Raw genomic sequence first — 20,199 nt, forward strand, 5'->3', positions numbered from 1 at the left:
ATAGGAACTAGATAGTTGAATCAACTTACTAGCGGCCTTTCACAGTCCCCGACAACGAGCCCGAAGTCTGCCTCCCCTGACCCCTCAACGATACCTCGTCCGCCTACGGCGTCAAGGAAGCGCTGTACACGCTTGCGTGCCAGCCTCTCACCGTCGACGCGGCGTTTCCCGTGGCCATGCATGTCTGCCGCGAGGCCCGCTACGCGGTGCAGGACCGCGTGCGCTTTCGCGCGTCTCACGCGGCGGGCTGCCCGACGCCGTTTCGTTGCTTCTGGCCAGAGCTGGACGTGGTGTACCTGGGCAGCCAGGGCATCTACTTGATGCACCTGTTTGTGTGGCCCGACAGCCGCGTGTTTGACTCGTCCTCGCTGGAGCCGAGCCGCGAGCGCGACGAGCTGCTGAGGCGGCTTCTGCAGACGCTGCTTAGGACGCGGCCGTTTGCCGCGGCGGCGGTGCCGGGTCATGCGGTCATGATCAAGGAAGTTTTTTCGGCAGTCGTGGGTGGGCCAGCTGCCGCGGCCGGCCCGGGTCTTGGCTGTGTTATGTGGTGCCGACGGCCAAGAAGCTGAGCGAAATGGACCAGGACGCGGTGCATGCTGCGTTTGTGCCGCTGGGAAGGCGATGCCGTCTAGCGAGTATTAACAAGCGCGACTAGGGCGGTGTTTGGGTGCCAACATGTTGTAGCAATTGTGCCGCAGACTTGCGCGCCATCGAGTTGATTTCCAGCTTGCCTTTTATCAAATCGATAAACGCACCAACTTCAGTCTCTAGCATATTATGAGGCCTACTAAACGGCTTCCCTTCGCCATTCAGCAAGTGCTCAAGGCCCGTCGGCTCTAAGCTAGGGATCCGAAGAAGCTTCCCTGGAGATTCAAGCATATTAGTTCGATGTACATAGGGCGGGGGTATACCTTGTTCATCAAATAATTCTACGGAGCGACGCCCCCTCCCAAGTAGGCCGGACGCGGCCGAGGACTTCAATGATTTTTACCAAGCGGTCATCTTCAGCAGTGCAGGTCCCCCTTGCTGAAACTTCTCCAGAGAAGAGAGTGATACCTTGGACAAACTCTACCACTTGTTTATGTTGGGCCAAGTCGTCAGCATTTAGCCGCACATCATGACAGTTTACTACCTACGAGGCAGCCAAGGCTCTAATATCAACACCGGTATCCCAGGGGGCGCCAATGGTTACTCTAAGTGCCCTCAGCGCAGGTATTGGATTCGCTCTGACAGATGTTTCTCCCGCCAGGAAGCTAGGTGCAAGGTGAGCAGACTTTCTGGCTAGAATAGGTTGATGGTCACGTACCAACGCCAAAGTCAATTATGCTGACGTGAAGCGAAGCCATTTCGGAGACGGGCTGTGTCGTGATAACCTCTCGAAGTGTGACCATCTCGCCATTTTGGCGATCTATCATGCGTGGAGGAACAGAGTTAAGGTACTCTAAAACATTTGAATTTGGGGTTTCTAACTCCAACAATATATTCGTCGCCTTAATCTATTATCATACTATCGCAGCAACCAACATCCAGCCACTCCATCTATGTAAGACGGCCCAATACCGTGGTAATCCCCGCATTCCGTGTTCCCCTCTCTAAAGCAGCATTGGCCGAGGAAAAGTCCCCTAAATATTACAGGTGTATACGAAGCGAAGCCATTGTGCAGAATCAGTGCCGCGGTGCCCATGGAGCTGCATCACCAAGTCTGTCCGACGTAAAACCAGCGCTCCCCGGGTGGCTTATGCCGGCCTCGGTTTGCCGTTGAAAAGAAACAGCGCGCAGCCGTTCTGCTTCATGAGGTGTTAGATGCAACTTGAGTAGCTCCTATATTAGCGATGTAGAGGAAAATTGCTAAGGAACTATTAACTTACATATGCCTCTATAAGGATTGCATGCAGTGCTAGCGCCACAAGGAACGCCATCCCAAAAGTCATGCCAATAGAGGCCGTCACCTCGACGGGATCGTTGCTATTCGCATTTGCCGCCACAGCAACACGCTGATCTAGATTCTTGCCAGTGTAAAACGCTTCGCATGCTGGATATAGCGTCATGGTGTAGTTTTCGATGCCGCCAAAGATATAGTCAATCTGTTTGCACAACCGAGTAGTGTAGAATCCATTTCTGCTGATAATATTACCAGGGATCTGTAGAATGATCCTCAAAGTGATGACAGAAGCGGCCTGGCAAGCAAGTGTCAGCTATATAAGTGTCGAAAAGAAGGGATATAGCGCCTACATAGCTCCATGCACGAAGCATCCACGCGCGATGCTGCTCAATCTGCAGCCGCTTGATGTTGAGATACGCAAGCAACAGCGACACTAGGAACATGACGGCTGCCAGTCCAGTGACCGTCTGCGAGAGTAGTTCGCCACCAAACGCTTTGTCGGTGACCATGAAAGCGCCCGCCATGCTTGTCAGACTCAAAATCATGATGGTGTAGCCGCTGATGCGGTGAAACAACAATGCTTTGTGGCGAATAACAGGCACAAACTGAAAGCCGACGAGGAGGCCGGCTGGTAGTATGGCTGCTAGATGGAGGATGATTCCTATGCGGTACCGGCTACCGCCTCTTCCGCTGTAGTAATAGCATTCTCCGGGAGCAGCACCTGTCTTGCTGCCTGACTTGCAGAAAGTGCCGTCAATGTCAAGGTACATGAGCCGCGAGAGGGAGAAGCCGAGCATGGCGCCCGCTGTCACAAGGAAGAACACAAAGTTGTAGCCGTGGTTAAAGTGAAGGGGCTGGTATAGCTTGCGAGCCATGACTTTGAAGAATGATGGAAGGCCATTTCTTTCATGCGCCTCCCGAAACATGCTGATAGAGAGATTGAATTTTTGACAGATGTAAGTGAAGAGGGATTTGTAAAGTGATAAAGACAAGACGAGCAAAATTGTAAATCAACAAGGACTCGGAGTGCCAGTACATTAAATAGCCTTCATCTAGTCAGCGGTTGTACAACACTGCCTTGTAACGGACGGTATGCCTCGATTACGATTTTCCTATAGTAATTACATGGTACGAATAGTTCCGCATTCAGGTCACCAATACGGCTGGGGCTGGGCGAGAGCTACAGGTCGGTTTTGCTGACGAGCGACTATGTATGTACATACATAGGTATTAGCATGCTCGGAATCAGTGGGCCTGTAGTTCGAATTTAAGTTCTCGCATTATCTTACGGCAAGTACGATTGGTAGCGGCGCTCCCAAGCATCTACCACCTGACATGGCAGCCCAGTGTTGGCGCGCGACAGACTCATGATCCGAGGGATACGATTGGTTGTGGGTGGCGCATCCAGGCATCAGTTCAGCGGCGCTGACGCATGGTCGATCCTAACGGGTAACTAACGAACCAAATCCAGAAAACGACAAATGGGTATTTCAACATCAATTGCGTCGCTAGAGTTTGGTCATGCCCATATCGCGCTACGCAGTGAGCCCACTCACCCACGGATCTGTAGCGGCGTCGTATTTCGCACTCGTACCCTTTTCTTCCAGCAGGCGTGACTGACAGGGAAAGCCAATAACGTCTGAACCGGCCAACGGGCCGCCAAGCGGTTGTGAAAGTCTGTCTGCACCAACAAGTCAGTGAATCTCATCTAATAAGTGGATTTCGTCATCAAATTTGCGGTATAGGGTATCCTTGCCGCTGAACAACGTAGCAATGTCACCACTAGACAAGAAGCTCTAGAAGCGCTGGCTGCGTTTTCTTTTTTTTCGATGGCTTTTTGCTATTGAGTAGAATTTTCTTGTAATTGTTGGAATTTTGTGATGAAAAAAGAAGCAAGTTTATTGTATTGTGGTGGTGTTGCAACCCGCAGGTGCAAGATACTAACTAGGTAACTATCGATAAAGTGGTGACGCTCCATGGCGGTTTCTCTAGATCCCTCACCCTCGAAACCAATGCCGCCATGCCTTGCCTCTTTGCCCAAAACACGTGCAGAAAACCAAACACAGCCAAAACAACAACTTGCCGTGCAGACACAGCAGATCAACGCGAAAACCCCAAAGCAATAACACGGATCATGCCATTTTAAAAGCATCCCTCCAGCCCGCAACTCGCCACTTTACGCGCTTCGACGCGTGATCCTCTCGCGCCTCCAATCCATCCCATCTGCCCCCATGACGTCGCCGACACGCGAGCTGCGACCTCACCCGCTCCCGCGCCCCCGATGACGGACCTCCTCAAGATACTGCCGTCCTTTCCCACGGGGCTCTTCTCCGCGCTGCTGCCCGTTGTCGAGCAGCACGCCCTCTCCACCACTGACCTCCTCACCCAGCACCCCGTCGACCTCGCCAAGCAGACGCGCATCCCGCTTCTCGACCTTAAGCGCTTCGTCGCCGCCGTCCAGGCTTCCTTGGCCGATGACCTGACACCGGAGAAGCCCCTGGCGCCGAAGCCGATACCCACAGGCGCGGAAGAAGAGAATAAAGGGCGCGACGGCGAGGACGAAGAGGGCGCGACAGCCGCCACGCCGACGGAGGAGGTGCCTGCTGCTGCTGCTGCACTTTCTGCCGCGCACACGCCCTGCATCAGCACGCTCGACGAAACGCTCGACGCGGCACTCGGTGGCGGCGTCCCCGTCGGCTACGTCACCGAGTTCGCGGGCGAGTCCGGCACTGGCAAGACGCAGTTCCTGCTGTCGCTCTGCCTGGCCGTGCAGCTGCCGCCGCCGCGCGGCCTCGGCCGACAGGCCCTGTACGTGTCGACCGAGGCGGCCTTGGCCACGCGGCGCCTCGCCCAGATGCTCCCGGCCGCGACAGCGCTGCAGCTAGCCGCGGCGGACGATGACGACGCCGCGCCCGCGCCCGCGCCCACGCCCCCATCTCTCGACAACATCCTCAGTGCAGCCACACCGGACCTCGAATCGCAGGACCACATCCTAGAGTACCAGGTGCCCGTGCTACTGGCCCGCCACGACGTCGGCCTGCTCGTACTCGACTCGGTCGCCGCCAACTACCGCGCCGAGTTTGAGAGCGGCAGCGGCGGCGCGCTCGGCTCTAGCATGGCCGCGCGCAGCGCCCAGCTCGTTCGGCTCGGGGCGCACCTACGGGACCTCGCGCGCCGGCACGGCATCGCCGTTGTCGTCGCCAACCAGGTCGCCGACCGCTTCGCCTCCTCCGGCCAGTCGCAGGGTAGGGCCAACACCACTGCTCGCCTCCCGCACCGCGGGTCCATGGCACCCCCGCCGGAAAGCCCACTCGCCTCGCGCGGCAGCAGACAACAGCCGCCACCGTCGACGAATCTGCTGCAGGCCACGCCCACGTCATCGATGCCTATGCCCACACCCGACGACGGCGGCCCCCCCGCACCGCCCACGCTGCTCCTCGACCACCAGCAGCGGTGGTTCACCGGCTGGGGCGACGAGCCGCGCTCCTCGCACGCGCTCAAGACGCCGAGTCTCGGCCTCGTCTGGTCCACGCAGATTGCCTGCCGCGTCGCGCTCTTCAAGCGACCTGTGTACGGGCGCCCGCGGAGAGTGGCAGCGCCGCTGGACGCTCGCAACGACTGCGATGACGACGGAGGGGCGGACAGGGAGCCTACGCTCAAGTCGTGGAGGCGCTGGATGAAGGTGGTGTTTGCGCCGCACGTGGCCGCGTCGGGACAGGGCATCGCGGACGCGGCCGAGTTTGAGATCACAACGGGCGGGCTGAGAGGCGTCGTCAAAGACGTTGGCAAGACTAAGGGTTGAGCTGCGGCTAAGGTTGGCCTCTGTACATCCCATGAAAGGGCTTGGTTTTAGTTCTTCATGACATGGAGTTTGGTTGGATAGCATGCATTTAGGCGCACTTTGATTGGCATACACGTTGAAGGTAGATAAAACAGAAATTGGGTAACTGGTTGTTTATTGTATAGATCATCAACGTTTTTTCATCCAAAGCCCCTTTCATCTATTGTAACGAAAAATCAACACTCCTTCCAATATGCAGTCATCAAGAAATAGAGCCGTACATGTACACCGACGGATAGAACAAGCAAATTATATACAACGTATCCAAGCTTCAAGCATTTGCGCTTCTGGCTTTACTTGGGATGCGGGAACTCATCAGCCAGCTGCAGCCGCACGCCGACGTTCATGCTGATGAGCTCCTGCACCAGGAGCTTGGCCGCGTAGGGCATCGTCATCTTGGTGACCTCGCGAGTGCTCTTGCACGTCTGGCAGTAGCCCTTGTAGCCGAAGAGGCCGCACTGCTGGCAGATGTCGATGACGACGCCATCGGAGCTGATCATCAGGCGCTCGAGGAGCAGCTGCGACGCGCCGTAGGCGATCAGGCAGTCTCGCTCCATCTCGCCGAGGCGCAGGCCGCCGTCGCGCGAGCGACCCTCGGTGGGCTGGCGCGTGAGGATGGCGCGCGGCCCGCGCGCGCGCGAGTGCATCTTGTCCTGGACCATGTGCTTGAGCCGCTGGTAGTAGATGGGCCCGTTGAAGATGTACGCCTCGAGCGGCTCGCCCGTCAGGCCCGAGGTGAAGTAGTCCTTGCCCTCCCACGAGAAGCCGTGGTCGAGGAGGACCTGGCTCATCTCCTTGAGCGGGTGCGAGCGGAACGCGTCGCCGAAGCCGTAGTCGGGACGGCCGTGGATGATGCTGGCCTTGCCCGTCAGGCACTCGAGCAGCTTGCCGACGGTCATTCGAGAGGGGAAACCGTGGGGATTCATGATGATATCGGGAGTGAGACCATTATCGGCAAAGGGCATGTCCTCGTGGTCGACAATAATGCCTACGACACCCTTCTGCCCGTGGCGAGACGAAAACTTGTCGCCGAGTTCAGGACGTCTCGTTTGTCTCGTTTGGACCTTGACGACCGTGGTATCTTTTTCGGTGTGTGAGATCATGACCTTGTCAATATACGCAGGGTCAGGAATACGATAGTTGACTGCAGAGTCACGGAAGTCGCTGGATCCGCGATCCAAGCCAATGCCCGTAGTGGTAAGGTCAAGCGGGGTCTCCTTCTTGATCATAGACTGGCCAGAAAAGACCCTGCCGCCAACCATGGCGAGGCCATCGTCATCCAGGGCTTTGTGCTTCTCCGTGCGCTTTCGCTGATCGCCCTCACCTTCGTTGACGGGATCACCAATGCGCTCTCTACGACCATTGGGGTACTTTTGCAACTCAGTGGTGTATTTGCGGAAGACTTGGCAACGTCCAAATCCTCGGTCAATAGAGCCCTTGTTCAGCACGAGGGCATCTTCGATATCGTATCCCGAGTACGACATGACGACGACGGTCGCGTTTTGACCAGCCGGCAATTTGTCGTAGTTGACCAGTTGAATGGTCTTGCTGATGACCATTGGTCTTTGAGGATACACCAGGGTGTATAGAAGTGTGTCGATACGGTTGAACTGGTTGTATGCAATGGCGCCAATAGCTTGTTTACCCATTGCACACTGATAAGTGTTACGTGGCGACTGGTTGTGGTGGGGGAACGGGATAAGACCGGCCACAGCACCAAGAATCGTAAAAGGTTCGATTTCAAGATGTGTGGTACCCATGGTTACCTTGTCCTCGTAGATAGTGACCAATGCATCCTGTTCTTCGTTGACGTCGAGATATTCAACAACGCCATTTCGTAAGAAGTCGTCGAAAGTGACTCTTCCCAGCTGCAGTAGACGGAGGTGTTCCGGCTTCAGCTTTTGAACACCGTTTTTCACGATGATGTATGGTCTGCAGATTCGTCCTTCATCGGTGGCGATATGTACGGCGTTGAAATGCAGGTTTATGCTGATGCTGACAAAGGGCGATATCCAGCCGCGTCGACGCATCGTCCGAAACCTTGAGCAGAATCTCTTTGGATATCTGGTAAGCGCAAACGGGGTACCGTTAATATGAATAATGTAGGATCCTTCGCGGTGCATTTCTGCGCCAGAGAAGTTGCGAATAGGCTCGACACCAACATCGAGGGTAAAAACCCATCTTTTGACAGGTTCTTCATCCACGTTTGTGGTAATATGAGTCATAAGAGCGAGATTCTTGACGAGACCGCAGGCTTCACCTTCGGGAGTATCCGAAGGACACAGCATACCCCATTGAGAGGGCTGCAAGGCACGAGGACCCGAGACCTTTCGCGTCTTTTCGAACTGACTGCTAATACGAGTCATCATACCAAGAGCGGCGATGTAACTGAGACGACTTAGGACGTGGGTCACGCCGGCACGATTCATGTTGAAACGCTTGACGCTCCAGTTACCCGTCTGGATGGCTCTGTTAATCCCCATGCCAATGTTGTTTGCATGATTGCTAATCATGTTGACAGCATCCAAAGGGACGGCCCTGTTGTTTTTCTTGAGGAACTTGTCGATGGACATCTTGACTTCGACCATGAACCGCTTGAACAAATCCTCAAAGAGGAGAGACAAAAGCTGGCCAGCAAGTTCGAGTCGTTTGTTTCCGACGAAATCTCTGTCGTCAACGAGCTTGCTATCTTGAGCAGCCATGAGAACTTTGCGCGTCATCATGGCAACGTAGATGGCCTTGGGATAAAAGTCGAGACCCTCAATGGGAACATGTGCGATGATGAGGTTCGCCAAGGCATCGAGGCCTTCTTCGACATTATTTCGGCGGACCTGGGGACCGAATTGGCCTCTTCGCGAGCCCATCTTGACCCTGGAACCGATATACTCGAGAGCCTGATGTTGTGTGAAGACGCCAGCCTTGGTCGCTTCGTCGAAGTTGATGAGAAATTCGTCTTGGTAGCGACCGTCAGCTCCAGCAACGAGCTGCATGATCTCATAGTCTGAAAGACCACCCAAAGCCTTGAGCACGATAACAATGGGGATGCCCTCCACCAAAACGTTGTGTACCAGAACGATTCGGTCCTTCTTCAGAGTGACATTTGTCTTGGACTTTCTTTCGTGTGTGGAACTCGTAACGGAAGCAGAAATAATGTTGTTCTTTTCGTCGGCCTCGACAATGACTCGGTTCTTGCTGAGCTGTTCTTGAATAAGAATGACCTTTTCGGTACCGTTGATGATAAAGTAGCCACCAGGATCGAGCGGACACTCGTTCATCTTTTCCATTTCGGCATTGTTGGCGCCAGACAGTCTGCACTTGGAGCTGCGAAGCATGACTGGCATTCGGCCGAGCGACACATTTCGTCTGATGATCTTTTGCTTGTCACGGATGTATACAATATCAACAAGGATTGGAGCAGCGTAAGTCATATCTCGTAGTCGGCATTCCATTGGTGTCACGTCAGTGGAGGATTTAGCCTCTTTGTAGTCTTGTCGCTGGGGATGGTCGACGCGAATGTCTGTGAATCTGCGGGGGTACAGTCAGTGGTGATGCGCCGGGAGTATCTGGCGCAATAGCAAGTGCTTACTCTAGCCAAAAATTGCTGTCGACATCGCTGCGTATCGTGCGATTTGCGCGTACGATATCCTTGATCTCATGCTCGACGAAGAAGTTGTAGGAATCGATGTGCCTGCGGGGAATGAGTCAATGTGGGCTGTCCGGTTGGCGCAACGTCGGACGGCAAGACGTACTGCTTTACAAGTCCTATAGATAATGTTAGCAAGACTCCGCTTAGACTTTCTGGGAAGCTGTATAGATGCCGTACCTTTGACCTTGAGGAAGGCAGGCAAGAGCTGAAATTTATCCTCATTGGTTGAGATGGGGTCGGTCAGCTTCTTGCCATTGTAAAACGGCTCCAGCAGGGCCTCGAAGCCGTCATCGATGACTGCCATCTTGTCCGTCACCACCCGCGAGGCATCTATGGAGCAGAGCGGAGCGGTAACTTTGTTGTCGGAGGCGCGGAGAATCGAAGACTTTACTGTGCACCGGAATGCTGCGTCGCGATGCTCTCCAAGAAAAAAAGTTGTCGCAGCTTGCTCGATAAGCTCGTCAAGTGGGGCGATAGCAACGGATGTCTGGTGGGTGACGACGAACGACCACCCTATTATTCAAAGCATATCACGAATTGTATTATGTCGAAATACTTAAGCTCTTTGTTTTACCATCTGTCATAGACATTCAGTCACTTTTTTTTAATTTCTGCTCTTTCTTCCGTGCTGCATGATTGCAGGGTTGCAGTGGCTACCCTACAGTTCAAGAGCCTCGAGCCATAGCCTCTGTTGTTGTCAATTATGCTTCTGGTGTTCAAATTGAGCAGAATCTTGTTTCGAGTTGCTCGAGGTATTAATGGAAATATTTTGTGAGGTTATCGGAATGCGTCTTATCTCTAGTAGGTAGCTTTACTGAACGTACGTACATAGAGTATGTTGTTCATGGCAATATAGCTATAGTGCAGAGTCTAAACGAGAGAAGAGAGAGGAAGAAGAAAAACAAGCCTAGTTTTGCTACAAGTCCTTCCTTGGAGAAGAAAGAAAATACAGCTCGAAACCCAAATTTGAGATTGAATTGGTGTTATTGCCAGGGAGCAACGGCAATTGGTTATCTATTGAAGTACTTTGTCTCAACAGTGTTGAGCCTGAGCCTTGACAATTGATGATAATTTTTTAAATTATACACATAGCTAGTCGAATAAACGCGCATGAGCAATTACTTTACAATCATTCAGCTAGTTAGACAATCAAAATTTGCAATGGAGTCACATTTTGCCAGCAAAGCTGCCGAGGACGCAGACGCCACTTGCCTCTTCGTGTGACTTAGCCCTAATATAATCGTCCCAACTGCTTCCCGATGGGATTTGGAGAATCTCAAGACCGTTCTTTAGGCACCCGTGTAGCCGGCTGCACGCATGCAACGCACATGCACTCGCTCCACCAACAAGTTGCTGAAACTGGGACATGCTGTTGTGGCACACAAAAAGCGTCCAAGCAGGGTGATTAGGGTTATTCCGTAGCATAACAAGAGAGCTGGTCGAAGGCCAGCATGGCACCACTACCCCTCCACTGGGGCAGAGCGCATCTAATCAAAATCACAGGAACCAAAAGAGCGATAGTGCCACCAGTATGCGCAACACCGAGAGTAACTAGATTGGTAGACCAGGGGGACAAGAAGAAGCAGCTATGACATAGTTGTGACCCTGGTTTTCCCGTTGCCTTCCATCTGCCAACTACCCCTCACTTGAGCAGGGAGAGAGGTTGGTGATTGACAATTTACCCCTCCATCTTGAAGTGGCTAGAGGAGGGGCTAGGGGTCTCGGTTGGATGTGGATCGGGACGAGACGGACGGCATCTGGTTGGAGGCGAGTGAGCTGCGCAATGCAAGTGAATGGATTCTGGCTGGCGGCTGGGGATCTACTGTTGTCGACATTACGTTGCATGAGGTCGCTGGGATGGTAGTGGATGTCTGGTGGGCACGTGGGCACTGCCGAAGAAGGAGACGCAGAGCAGGAGCACAGTTGCTAGGACTCGGCGGAGGACTCAGTAGATGATCTGATATCGAGGACACGGAAAGTCTGTGCGGGCTAGGGATGGCTGGCTGCCAATCCGTGGAAGAAAGCGTTTGAAAGAAAGGGTGGAGGAACTTGAGTTGGAAGTGGACATTCGAAACTCTTGGCGGCCAGCAACAGAGCCACGGGATAATAATGCTTGAATATCTGCAGGTCGTACAGTTTGATCGATGCTGGAAGAATACATAGCTACAGCTATGTACATACATGAATAGAACCGCGGACTCTTGAGAAGACGGAACTGTTGGCCTTGTTGCGCACTCCACTGTTAGAAGCCAACCGGCGCCACACCGCGCTGGCTAACGATAGGCAGTCCTTTTTTTTTTTTTTTAGTTTTCTTTGATTTCTGAATTCTTGGAAGCAGACACTGCAGCTGCCTCCTTGGAGGCGCATAGTTCGCTCCACTAATGTGACTGTTTCCAAAAAGTCGGTGAAGCTACGGATACTGTAGAGTGGTTTGACAGAGAGCATTCCAGATGAGCAGAAGCGTGGCAAGAAGGGAACACGAATTATGAAAAAAAAAGAAAAAAAAAAAAGGTTGGCAAGTTAGTGAGGGCTTTTCTCTTTCAACACAAGAACTGAGACAGTTAGGGCTGGCAGGGAATATATGCAACAACTCAAGCCAAGTGTGCTGGCTACCGGGCTGCCCATGTACATACATATGCATGTCTGCATGCGCAGCCCTGCATTATCTAGGTTCTAGGTTGGAAGGAGAAGGAGGGCGTCTGGCACCCCTGAGCAAATCACCACTGCCTGCCTGTTCATCGAGTTAGCAATCGTGACTGACAGGGAATGCTGTTAGGGGTCCTTTGGCGGACTTCGCTTAAGTTGACAGAGAGTGCCAATAGTCGCTCGGTTTTCTCATGGGTAATTTGTAGGCGTTGTCTCGCTGTGACAATGTCCGAGACATCACAACCAGTCAACAAGGGCGCAGAACGCCATCATGTTCAGCTGAAGCTGGTAAGCGCCAAAGGAGCGACAAAAAAGGTGTCCGATGGCGGCTGGATGTTTCGAAGGTAGAAAGTAGTCTTGTGCCCAGTCCGCTCGTCGGCCGAAAGCGCCGGCGAACAAGCCCGGGTTTTTTCTGGTTGTCTTATTTGTGTTTGCGTTCACTTGCATCGCGCTAGTAAACTGCATTGCCTGCCCGGGATACCAGACCAAGAGTTGAGAAAATTACAGGGATCCCGTTAGTTGCAGAGGGGGTTGATGAGGCGAAATGCTCGGCGGCGCATCGGGCTTGATGGGAATACTGGAGCCTGGGGAGGGGAGGAGGTTGGGTTTCCAAGGTGAAGACGACTCAGCGTTTCTCCCACTCTATATTCGTAACTCGAAGCAGCGGCGCTACTGCGGCAAGTCAAGAAATTCATCTCCAGGGCCAGAGGGACGTTTCTTGAGCTTGATGAATCAGGACTGGCGGCTGATCAACAAGAGCTGGACGGCATAACCGGTTCCTCGACACGAAGTACCTCGACGGTACATCGAACCTGAGCCAAGGCATCTAGCCGCCCAGTGTGCCACTAATAAATTAGGCCAACAGTCTCAGTCTAGTCTGGACGGCGAGATGCGACCCCGTTGATGTCAATGTCTCTGTGACGAATCAAGCGGCGATCATGCACGCCATCTCCGTTTTGCACAGAAAGAAAGCGACGAGGAATGTAATATGTTCTGGCTGCCCTGGTTCATAAGTGATAACTATCACTGATATCCAGCTCTGGTAGGACAGGCAGCCCCTGCGTGACGAGCCCAGACCTGCGAAAAAAAAGTGGTCATACGGGGCATGACACCTGCCCCCTTGGCGCATTTTCAAATTTATTAAGAAATTTTCATTCGACATGAAGAAGTTGTAGGGCGTCATTGTGTAGTGTTTGTAGCGCAGAAGAACTGTCGACGGGAGCCTGCAGTCCTGATTCTTTCACACTCGGACGGTTTTGCTTGTCGAGTCACCGGGCCCCGAGTCTGGTCTGGTGCCTACTGCGGAGTACCAACCATCGCTACGTACAAAGTTTATCAGTTTCATGTGCAGAGATGTATCGTCACTTCCGAACCCTCAACACACCGCACACCTCGCGCCTCTTCGTTATACTGGTAGCAAGCTTTGTTAATTGGGGTCAATGGAAATAGTGTAGACCCTGCCCTCACACTCACAACTTGGCTCCCCTCCCGACGCTGGTTCGGCGCCCCCAAACCCACAAGGAAACAAAAACTAAACCGCAAGCATGCAAGTGTAGCCGGACCAACACCGGGCCACCCCTCGGCCGCCGCCCCTACGCCCCCTAATGAGCCCGCCCCTACAACAGGCTACCGAAAGAGGCGGCGAGTTAGCTCGGGTACCTGTGCCAAAAATGGGTGTTGCCGTTTGGACTTTTGTTCATCTCAGTCGCTGGTCCAATGGCAGAGCGAAGAAAGACTGTCCAGTGTCCAGGCAGTCCACTAGCCAAAGCCAAAAAGGCGACAGCCTGCTCGCCTGCCTTTCAGTTGATCTGCCGCCACTGGTGACGAGGCTTTGCTGGCACTAGCTACTCGTATGTACACGTACTGGTACAGAACAGGTACTTGCAATTTTGTACGATCTGCTTCCACCGTACAAAGTAACAGGTATACCGACCACACAGACAGAGCGCTGTGGGCTGGGGGGTTTTATGCCTTGAACTCTCTTGGTGGCCCAGAGCGAATAATTAGCCAGGGAATTCTAGGTACCTATGCACCAATCATAACAGGCTTTGATTTTGGCAACCAAAGCCATCGCAGCCTCTAAATAACGGCGGCCGGCTGGCAGCCAGAACAAACCTTAATGCCACGATTTGTGCCACTGTCCAGACATTTAAGGCAGCTAACTACTTGCCTAATTAATAAGGAAGTTATTTACGTCAGTAAATACTGAACAGGCCACCTGTGAAAATGAAAAATAGCTATGCTTTTTTTTTTTTTTTTTGGTTTGAGGGGGAGAGGCTTGCAGACGGCACTGTCCCCGCCTCCACACAATCAAGTCTGGTAAGTAGTTGACATCTTATTCGCCGCCTTTCTTCTGCCTTTTTCTCCCTCCTCTCGCCATTGAATTTCATTACTGCCATCTTGTTCTTTATTGCTCCCAAATATCTCGAGTTACAAGTCGACGACGCATCGCCATAACGCTGTATCCCAGTCAGCGGCAGCAGCAAAGATTAAAAGGGGCCAGCCTGGGTTGAGGTAAGTAAGCTGCTCTGCTATTTATTCTTCATCGATCCAGTCAGAACCCATCTTCATTTTTGGCCACCTGCCTTCTTTCCCAAAACTTCGATGCTGCTCATCGACATTTTTCTCGAGTTTTCCCCTGCCCTGTCTTCTCGCTTGAGCTTTTGTGTGCGGCGGTCTACGGAGGGCCAGGGGGGTGGTGGTGCATGGGGCGGCGGCGACGGTGACACTGCCAAAAAAAAAGGACTTTTAGGCGGATGTGAGGTGTGCGTGTCGCACGACTTCGACATTTGCTCACTCCTCAGAGGCTGCTCCCAGGTTGAGAGGCCTGAACCAGTATCCAGGCAGAAACTCCGACGCCAAACCGCCAGACCGCACACGACCAGCCTCGCCCTTGAAGAGCCGTTGGAGCGAACGCTTGTCCACACGCTTTGTTCACGCACTCTCCGGCCACACATACCCTCAAAAGGAAGTTGCCAGCAGCCAGAAAGGCTAGCCCTGCCCGATATACTCCTCCGGTACGGAGTACAAAGCAGGTACCTTGCCTCGCTGCTGCCAGCTAGCCTGAGCCCCCGACCCTGCCCATCTTTGCCAGGCTCGCTCACAAGCCCACTCCGTTCTCCTGTCTCCAGGTAGACTTGGGTCCTGAGAACAGAGGTTCTTGGCTGCACCACCCCCCAAAGCCCACGCTGCTGCCGCCCATCCCACCCCCCAATCCGTCTATTCATCCATCCGTCCCATCCACCCCGCCTCAACGTCGCCTCGCCGTTCCTGACCTCTTCCCTCCTTCACCGCGCACGCTGACATTATCCTCGCGTCTTTGTTCATGACGGTAGCCTCTTGAGACGCCCAACCCCGCGGTGCCAATCCGGCGTGTACGAGTCTTTTGCCCATCATGGACGACTTGCGTTTCCGCTCCCAGCAGCAGCAGCAGCAGCAGCAGCATCAGCAGCAGCAGCAGCAGCCGCAGTCTAGGAATGAGCTGCCAATCTCCTCTCTCGTTTCACCACCTCGTAACGGCACCTCCAGGATGGTCATGCAGCAACCATCCCCTCATGACCATCGCGCAAACCTTCCTCGCCGCTTCACCACCGACTCCAGCCGCGTCCCGACTCTCGCTAGCATGACTTCGCCTTCTAAAGCCCTTGAGCTGCCGCTCGAGTATTCGGCTCCAAATGTTAGTCCTCCTGCAGTTGCCTCTCAACACTTCCCATCCCAAGCTTGCTTGCGCACAGCCTAGGTGCCATCAGAGGGGCTGCTTCCTTTGCATTAGCCACAACTGACAGCCATGACAGCAAACACTGCACAAGGTTCAATTGGTATGTGGCGTCATCCGACACCATGTCTCTCCATTCTAGCCACCTGAAAATACTCTGGCGCGCCGCATTGCCACCTGCCGAGGCAATGTGCCTGTCGCACCGCGCCGCGCCATTGTGCACGCTTCAAAAAAAAACAAATCAAACCATGGCTGTGCTAACTTTTTTTTTTCGCCGGTGTAGATTGAACAAAAGAAATTGGAGTATGAGAGAATTCGAGAGCAGCGCCGGCGCTTCGAGCTGGAAATGCAAAAGCTCGACCAGCAGCAGCGTCGCGAGGCTCAGGAGCTCGCTCAAATGGAGGAAGAAATCGTTCGTCTCAGCGGCCACCAGTCCGAACCCACCACGCCTCCCGAGTATCGCGACCACAACTCAGGCTTTCCCTCCATGTTCTCGCGACCGAACCGCTATTCCACCTCGAGCCTTACGTCGCCCCCAGGCATCTTCAACCGCCCAGGCAGGTCAGGCTCCCAGGTGACTTCTCCACCATCTGGCATGATGCAGCCTCGTTACGGATATGACGAACCACTCCCCTCGCGATCCGTTCCCACCACTCGTCGAAACAGTGACGACGAGAAGGAAGAGGCCGTTCGTCAAGACCCCTCCAGCCACCGATCTGGCAATGTGTACGTGCCTGGTTCCCTCTCCTCCTGGCACTTGCTGGCTGCAAAGCTCCAAGCGGCGTTAGAGCGTTGCCTGATCAAGTGACGGCTGTTCTATCTTTCTTACCTGTGTGCTGACGTTAGCAATAGCTTCAACCGTTACTCGATGCCAGTTACCAAGTCCAAGACTGGTATGTATGAAGCCAACCTCGACCAGACCAACACGACTCGATTCCTGTTCGGTGATGACGAACCGAGCGCCTTTCCGCGACGTGATACCCCTGATCATAACTTCCCGACACTCGTTCGTCGTGACGATCAAATTGTAAGTTGACCATTTCTATTTGATGCATTTGTCCAGATCTGGCCTCGGCGCGGTATCAGCCTGTCAACATGCCAGACGACCGTTTGCGCTGCCAGCTGCCACCAGCTGCCACCAGCTGCACACTAATGAACTGTGCAAACGGCGACACAAGCACATAATCTACGTACCCGCCTAGACATTTTCTCCTCAGCTCAGCTCACATCACATCACAGCGCGAGCAAGTGCTCTTTGCTGTAACACAACCCCGCCTCCTTTGCCCTTCTTCCTTCTACTCTATTCAACCCGTCATCTTGCGTGCTTTCTGACCTTTGTGTGCTTTTCGTTCAGCTTTCTGCATCTTCTGCTGCCCTCGACCTTGCCTTGTCACCATCGCCAAAGCCTGATGCCAGCAGAAACTGGGGTAATGTTAACCGACATCGCGCACAGCAGAGTCTTTCCTCTTTGAACATCAACGGGAATTCTAGCCAGCTCAGTGACTTCAGTGCTATCGGATCCCGCCCTGCTTCTATGCGACACTCTCTTGATCTCAAGTATATTCCTGAGAGCAGCGACGGGAACCCTGGTGTCATTTCTCCGAAGAGCAGCCACGTTATCACCACTCCCCCCAAGCTCCAGAGCTCCTTTTCCGCTAGCGAGATCCCGACTGTCAAGAGCTCCTCCGGATCCTCCATGATGACCAGTAATGCCAACAACCATGCCCAGCAGCATTTCCATAACCACAATGCCAACATGGGAAGAATTCCTGCTGGTGCGGTACCAACACGCCATAGCCGTGAACTCTCCGGCGACGGCTCCATGAATGTCGGTCGGGACCAGGTTGGGCCTTACCAGTCTCTGCACTCTGCTTTGCAAGCAAGTGCTGCGCCGTTTGGTCCCAGCATGACCTCCGCGGCTCCATTTAGCTCGGCAACCGCCACCTCCGCTTCGACGGCGCCAGCAATGAACGGCATGAATGGTATTGGCGCAATTAACGGAATGAATGGGTACGCTGGCTACTATCCTCCGAATGGCTACCAGAACAACGGTCCTACTGCTGCACAATTTGGTGGGCCAATGCTGGCAGCCGGCATGCAGCAAATGAACCTGAATGGTGTTACATCGGGAAATATGTATCCCGTGCAAAACTTTTCAGGTTACAATGGCGTTCCGTTCCAGCATGGCACCAGTGTACCCCAGAGAGACAGTCAGGCCCGCGTTATCCAGAATCGCCGCCAGCAACTCGACCCTGATGGTGAGCCCCCTTTGGACTATCTATTGATATCGTATCGCGTTGTGCTAATAAACGATACAGCCATGTCTCGCTACCAGAACATGCCTCTCGAATCTTTCCGCTCCCAGATTTACGATCTTTGCAAGGATCAGCACGGCTGCCGCTATCTTCAGAAGAAGTTGGAGGAACGCAACCCCGACCAAGTCCACATGATTTGGCTCGAAACTAACCAGCACGTCATCGAGCTCATGACGGACCCATTTGGTAATTATTTGTGCCAAAAGCTCCTCGAGTTCTGCAATGACGACGAGCGAACCGTCTTGATTCAAAATGCCTCTCAGGACATGGTCCGCATTGCCCTCAACCAGCACGGTACCCGCGCCCTGCAGAAGATGATTGAGTATGTCAACACCCCTCAACAGGTGCACCTTATTATCGAAGCTCTTCAAAACCGCGTTGTGGAGCTCATCCAAGATCTGAATGGAAACCACGTCATCCAGAAGTGTCTTAACAAGCTCACTTCTGCCGATGCGCAGTTCATCTTCGATGCTGTCGGCAAAAATTGCATCGAAGTCGGTACCCATCGCCATGGCTGCTGTGTCTTGCAACGCTGCATCGATCATGCATCTGGGGACCAGAAGCAGAAGCTTGTTCGGGCCATCACCGCCCAGGCCAGGATTCTTGTGCAGGACCCTTTTGGCAATTATGTCGTCCAGTATATTATCGACTTGAACGAGCCAACATTCACCGAACCAGTTGTCGCCACTTTCAAAGGATGCATTGGACAGCTGTCGCGCCACAAGTTCAGTTCCAATGTCATCGAAAAGTGCCTGCGCTGTGCCCAACCTCCGTCCAAAGATATGATAGTTGGAGAAATGCTCGTGCCCGCAGAGATTGAGCGCCTACTGCGGGACTCCTTTGCCAACTATGTTATTCAGACAGCCCTGGAGTTTGCGACTCCCCAACTCAAGTACCAGTTGGTGGAAGCCATTCGACCCTTCTTGCCACAGATCCGCACTACGCCCTACGGACGGCGCATTCAAGCCAAAATCTCGGCCTACGACGGCCGCGGAAGCGCTGCGACCAGCGGCCAAGTCACCCCAGCAGACAACACGCAAGGGCAGATCCCTCTGCGACCAGCCCACGCGAGAGGTGTGTCTGGCACCATCGCGCAGAACAATCTTGCTGCCCACGGGACTGGTGTCCCTAACAACGGTGCCCAAACCGCCCGCCAGAGCTTGCCTTCGTACAATGGCAACGGTGGAATGGCTTCTGCAGTCTCAGTGCAGCCTCCTGTTCAGCAGCCTCAGTTTGGCCGGAATGCTGGCGCCACCAATGGGTCGACTCCGCCGACAACCATGAATGGCGGTGCTGAGAACATGGAGACTCGCTGGGTGTAACTTTATTGGAGACGCATACATGATCGCTCATGACTACTTTGCTTGTACAACATGACGCCCGGCAGGTGTTTGGCTTCAGCTGCTTCTTTGCTGGCCTGATTCTGTTCGTTCACGACTCTGATGAATTCTTTACCACTTGTTTGATTAAAAAAAAAGCAACGCATCGAAGGACAATCGCGCGCTACCGCGCCGCCGATATCCGACAAAGCACGGCATCTTTGAGGATGCTCTGTGTGTACACTACAAGCGGAAAAAAGGAGAGCGTTTTATGAGAAGAGAAAAGGCTCACACTTGGAACGCTCCCACGGCTGCACGCCGTTTTCATTCAATTTTTCTTTATGACGGGAAGGAGCTGCCACTCGTGCAAGAGACGCTTTCTTGCCATGTACTAGATCACACGGATCGATATTGCATAGATACAGCCCGCTTCGCATCACTGTGCTTTTATAACGCCCTTATGTTACTTGCCGTTTCTGCAACTATAGTTTCCTTCTTTTTCTTGTTTTCTTTTGTTTCTGAGGTTGAGTCATTTTTTTTCTCTTCTTTGCCTTGCCTCGGCTTGCAACGGTTCCAAAACCACACCACTTCTTATAGTAGGGTGAGATAGGTTGTGGACAGTTGTGAGTACTTTGGGTGGCTGGACATTTGATTTGTTGTTTTATTTTCGACCTTGGGATGGAAATCTTTCCAATGTACATCCCTGACCGCTCAAAGCCGCTGGATGGAAATTTATATGGCCACAATGATGTGAGCTTCAAAGGTACGCAGTTTATCAGGGGTTGCAGCGTGGAGGGGCGCTCCCTTTCCAATTCTGGCATATTGTATGATTGTT

At 53.4% G+C, this 20,199-nt stretch overlaps 5 protein-coding genes across 5 annotated transcripts; 3 read left to right on the top strand and 2 right to left on the bottom strand.

Annotated features, from left to right (window-relative positions):
* Positions 1-176: 176 nt before the first annotated feature.
* Positions 177-569, top strand: ISF_06188 (hypothetical protein; the record flags this gene model as incomplete). Its single annotated transcript, XM_018849792.1, has 1 exon — positions 177-569. One exon carries the CDS (start codon positions 177-179, stop codon positions 567-569), a length of 393 nt encoding a protein of 130 aa, XP_018702769.1.
* A 1,167-nt stretch (positions 570-1,736) lies between these two features.
* ISF_06189 (hypothetical protein) lies at positions 1,737-2,757 on the bottom strand (the record flags this gene model as incomplete). Its single annotated transcript, XM_018849793.1, has 3 exons — positions 1,737-1,784; positions 1,869-2,177; positions 2,233-2,757. 3 exons carry the CDS (start codon positions 2,755-2,757, stop codon positions 1,737-1,739), a joined length of 882 nt encoding a protein of 293 aa, XP_018702770.1.
* A 1,406-nt stretch (positions 2,758-4,163) lies between these two features.
* ISF_06190 (DNA repair protein rhp57) lies at positions 4,164-5,684 on the top strand (the record flags this gene model as incomplete). The annotated part of the gene is made up of 1 exon (XM_018849794.1): positions 4,164-5,684. One exon carries the CDS (start codon positions 4,164-4,166, stop codon positions 5,682-5,684), a length of 1,521 nt encoding a protein of 506 aa, XP_018702771.1.
* A 332-nt stretch (positions 5,685-6,016) lies between these two features.
* ISF_06191 (DNA-directed RNA polymerase III polypeptide) lies at positions 6,017-9,673 on the bottom strand (the record flags this gene model as incomplete). Its single annotated transcript, XM_018849795.1, has 4 exons — positions 6,017-9,248; positions 9,310-9,411; positions 9,473-9,485; positions 9,547-9,673. The coding sequence occupies 4 exons, from the start codon at positions 9,671-9,673 to the stop codon at positions 6,017-6,019; spliced, it is 3,474 nt and encodes a 1,157-aa protein (XP_018702772.1).
* Positions 9,674-15,409: 5,736 nt separating this feature from the next.
* Positions 15,410-19,367, top strand: ISF_06192 (Armadillo-like helical; the record flags this gene model as incomplete). Its single annotated transcript, XM_018849796.1, has 6 exons — positions 15,410-15,691; positions 15,810-15,833; positions 16,014-16,456; positions 16,583-16,757; positions 17,085-17,988; positions 18,049-19,367. The coding sequence occupies 6 exons, from the start codon at positions 15,410-15,412 to the stop codon at positions 19,365-19,367; spliced, it is 3,147 nt and encodes a 1,048-aa protein (XP_018702773.1).
* Between the last annotated feature and the right edge of the window lie 832 nt (positions 19,368-20,199).

Source organism: Cordyceps fumosorosea (genome assembly GCF_001636725.1).
Source record: "Cordyceps fumosorosea ARSEF 2679 chromosome Unknown scaffold_16, whole genome shotgun sequence".
NCBI lineage: Eukaryota > Fungi > Ascomycota > Sordariomycetes > Hypocreales > Cordycipitaceae > Cordyceps > Cordyceps fumosorosea.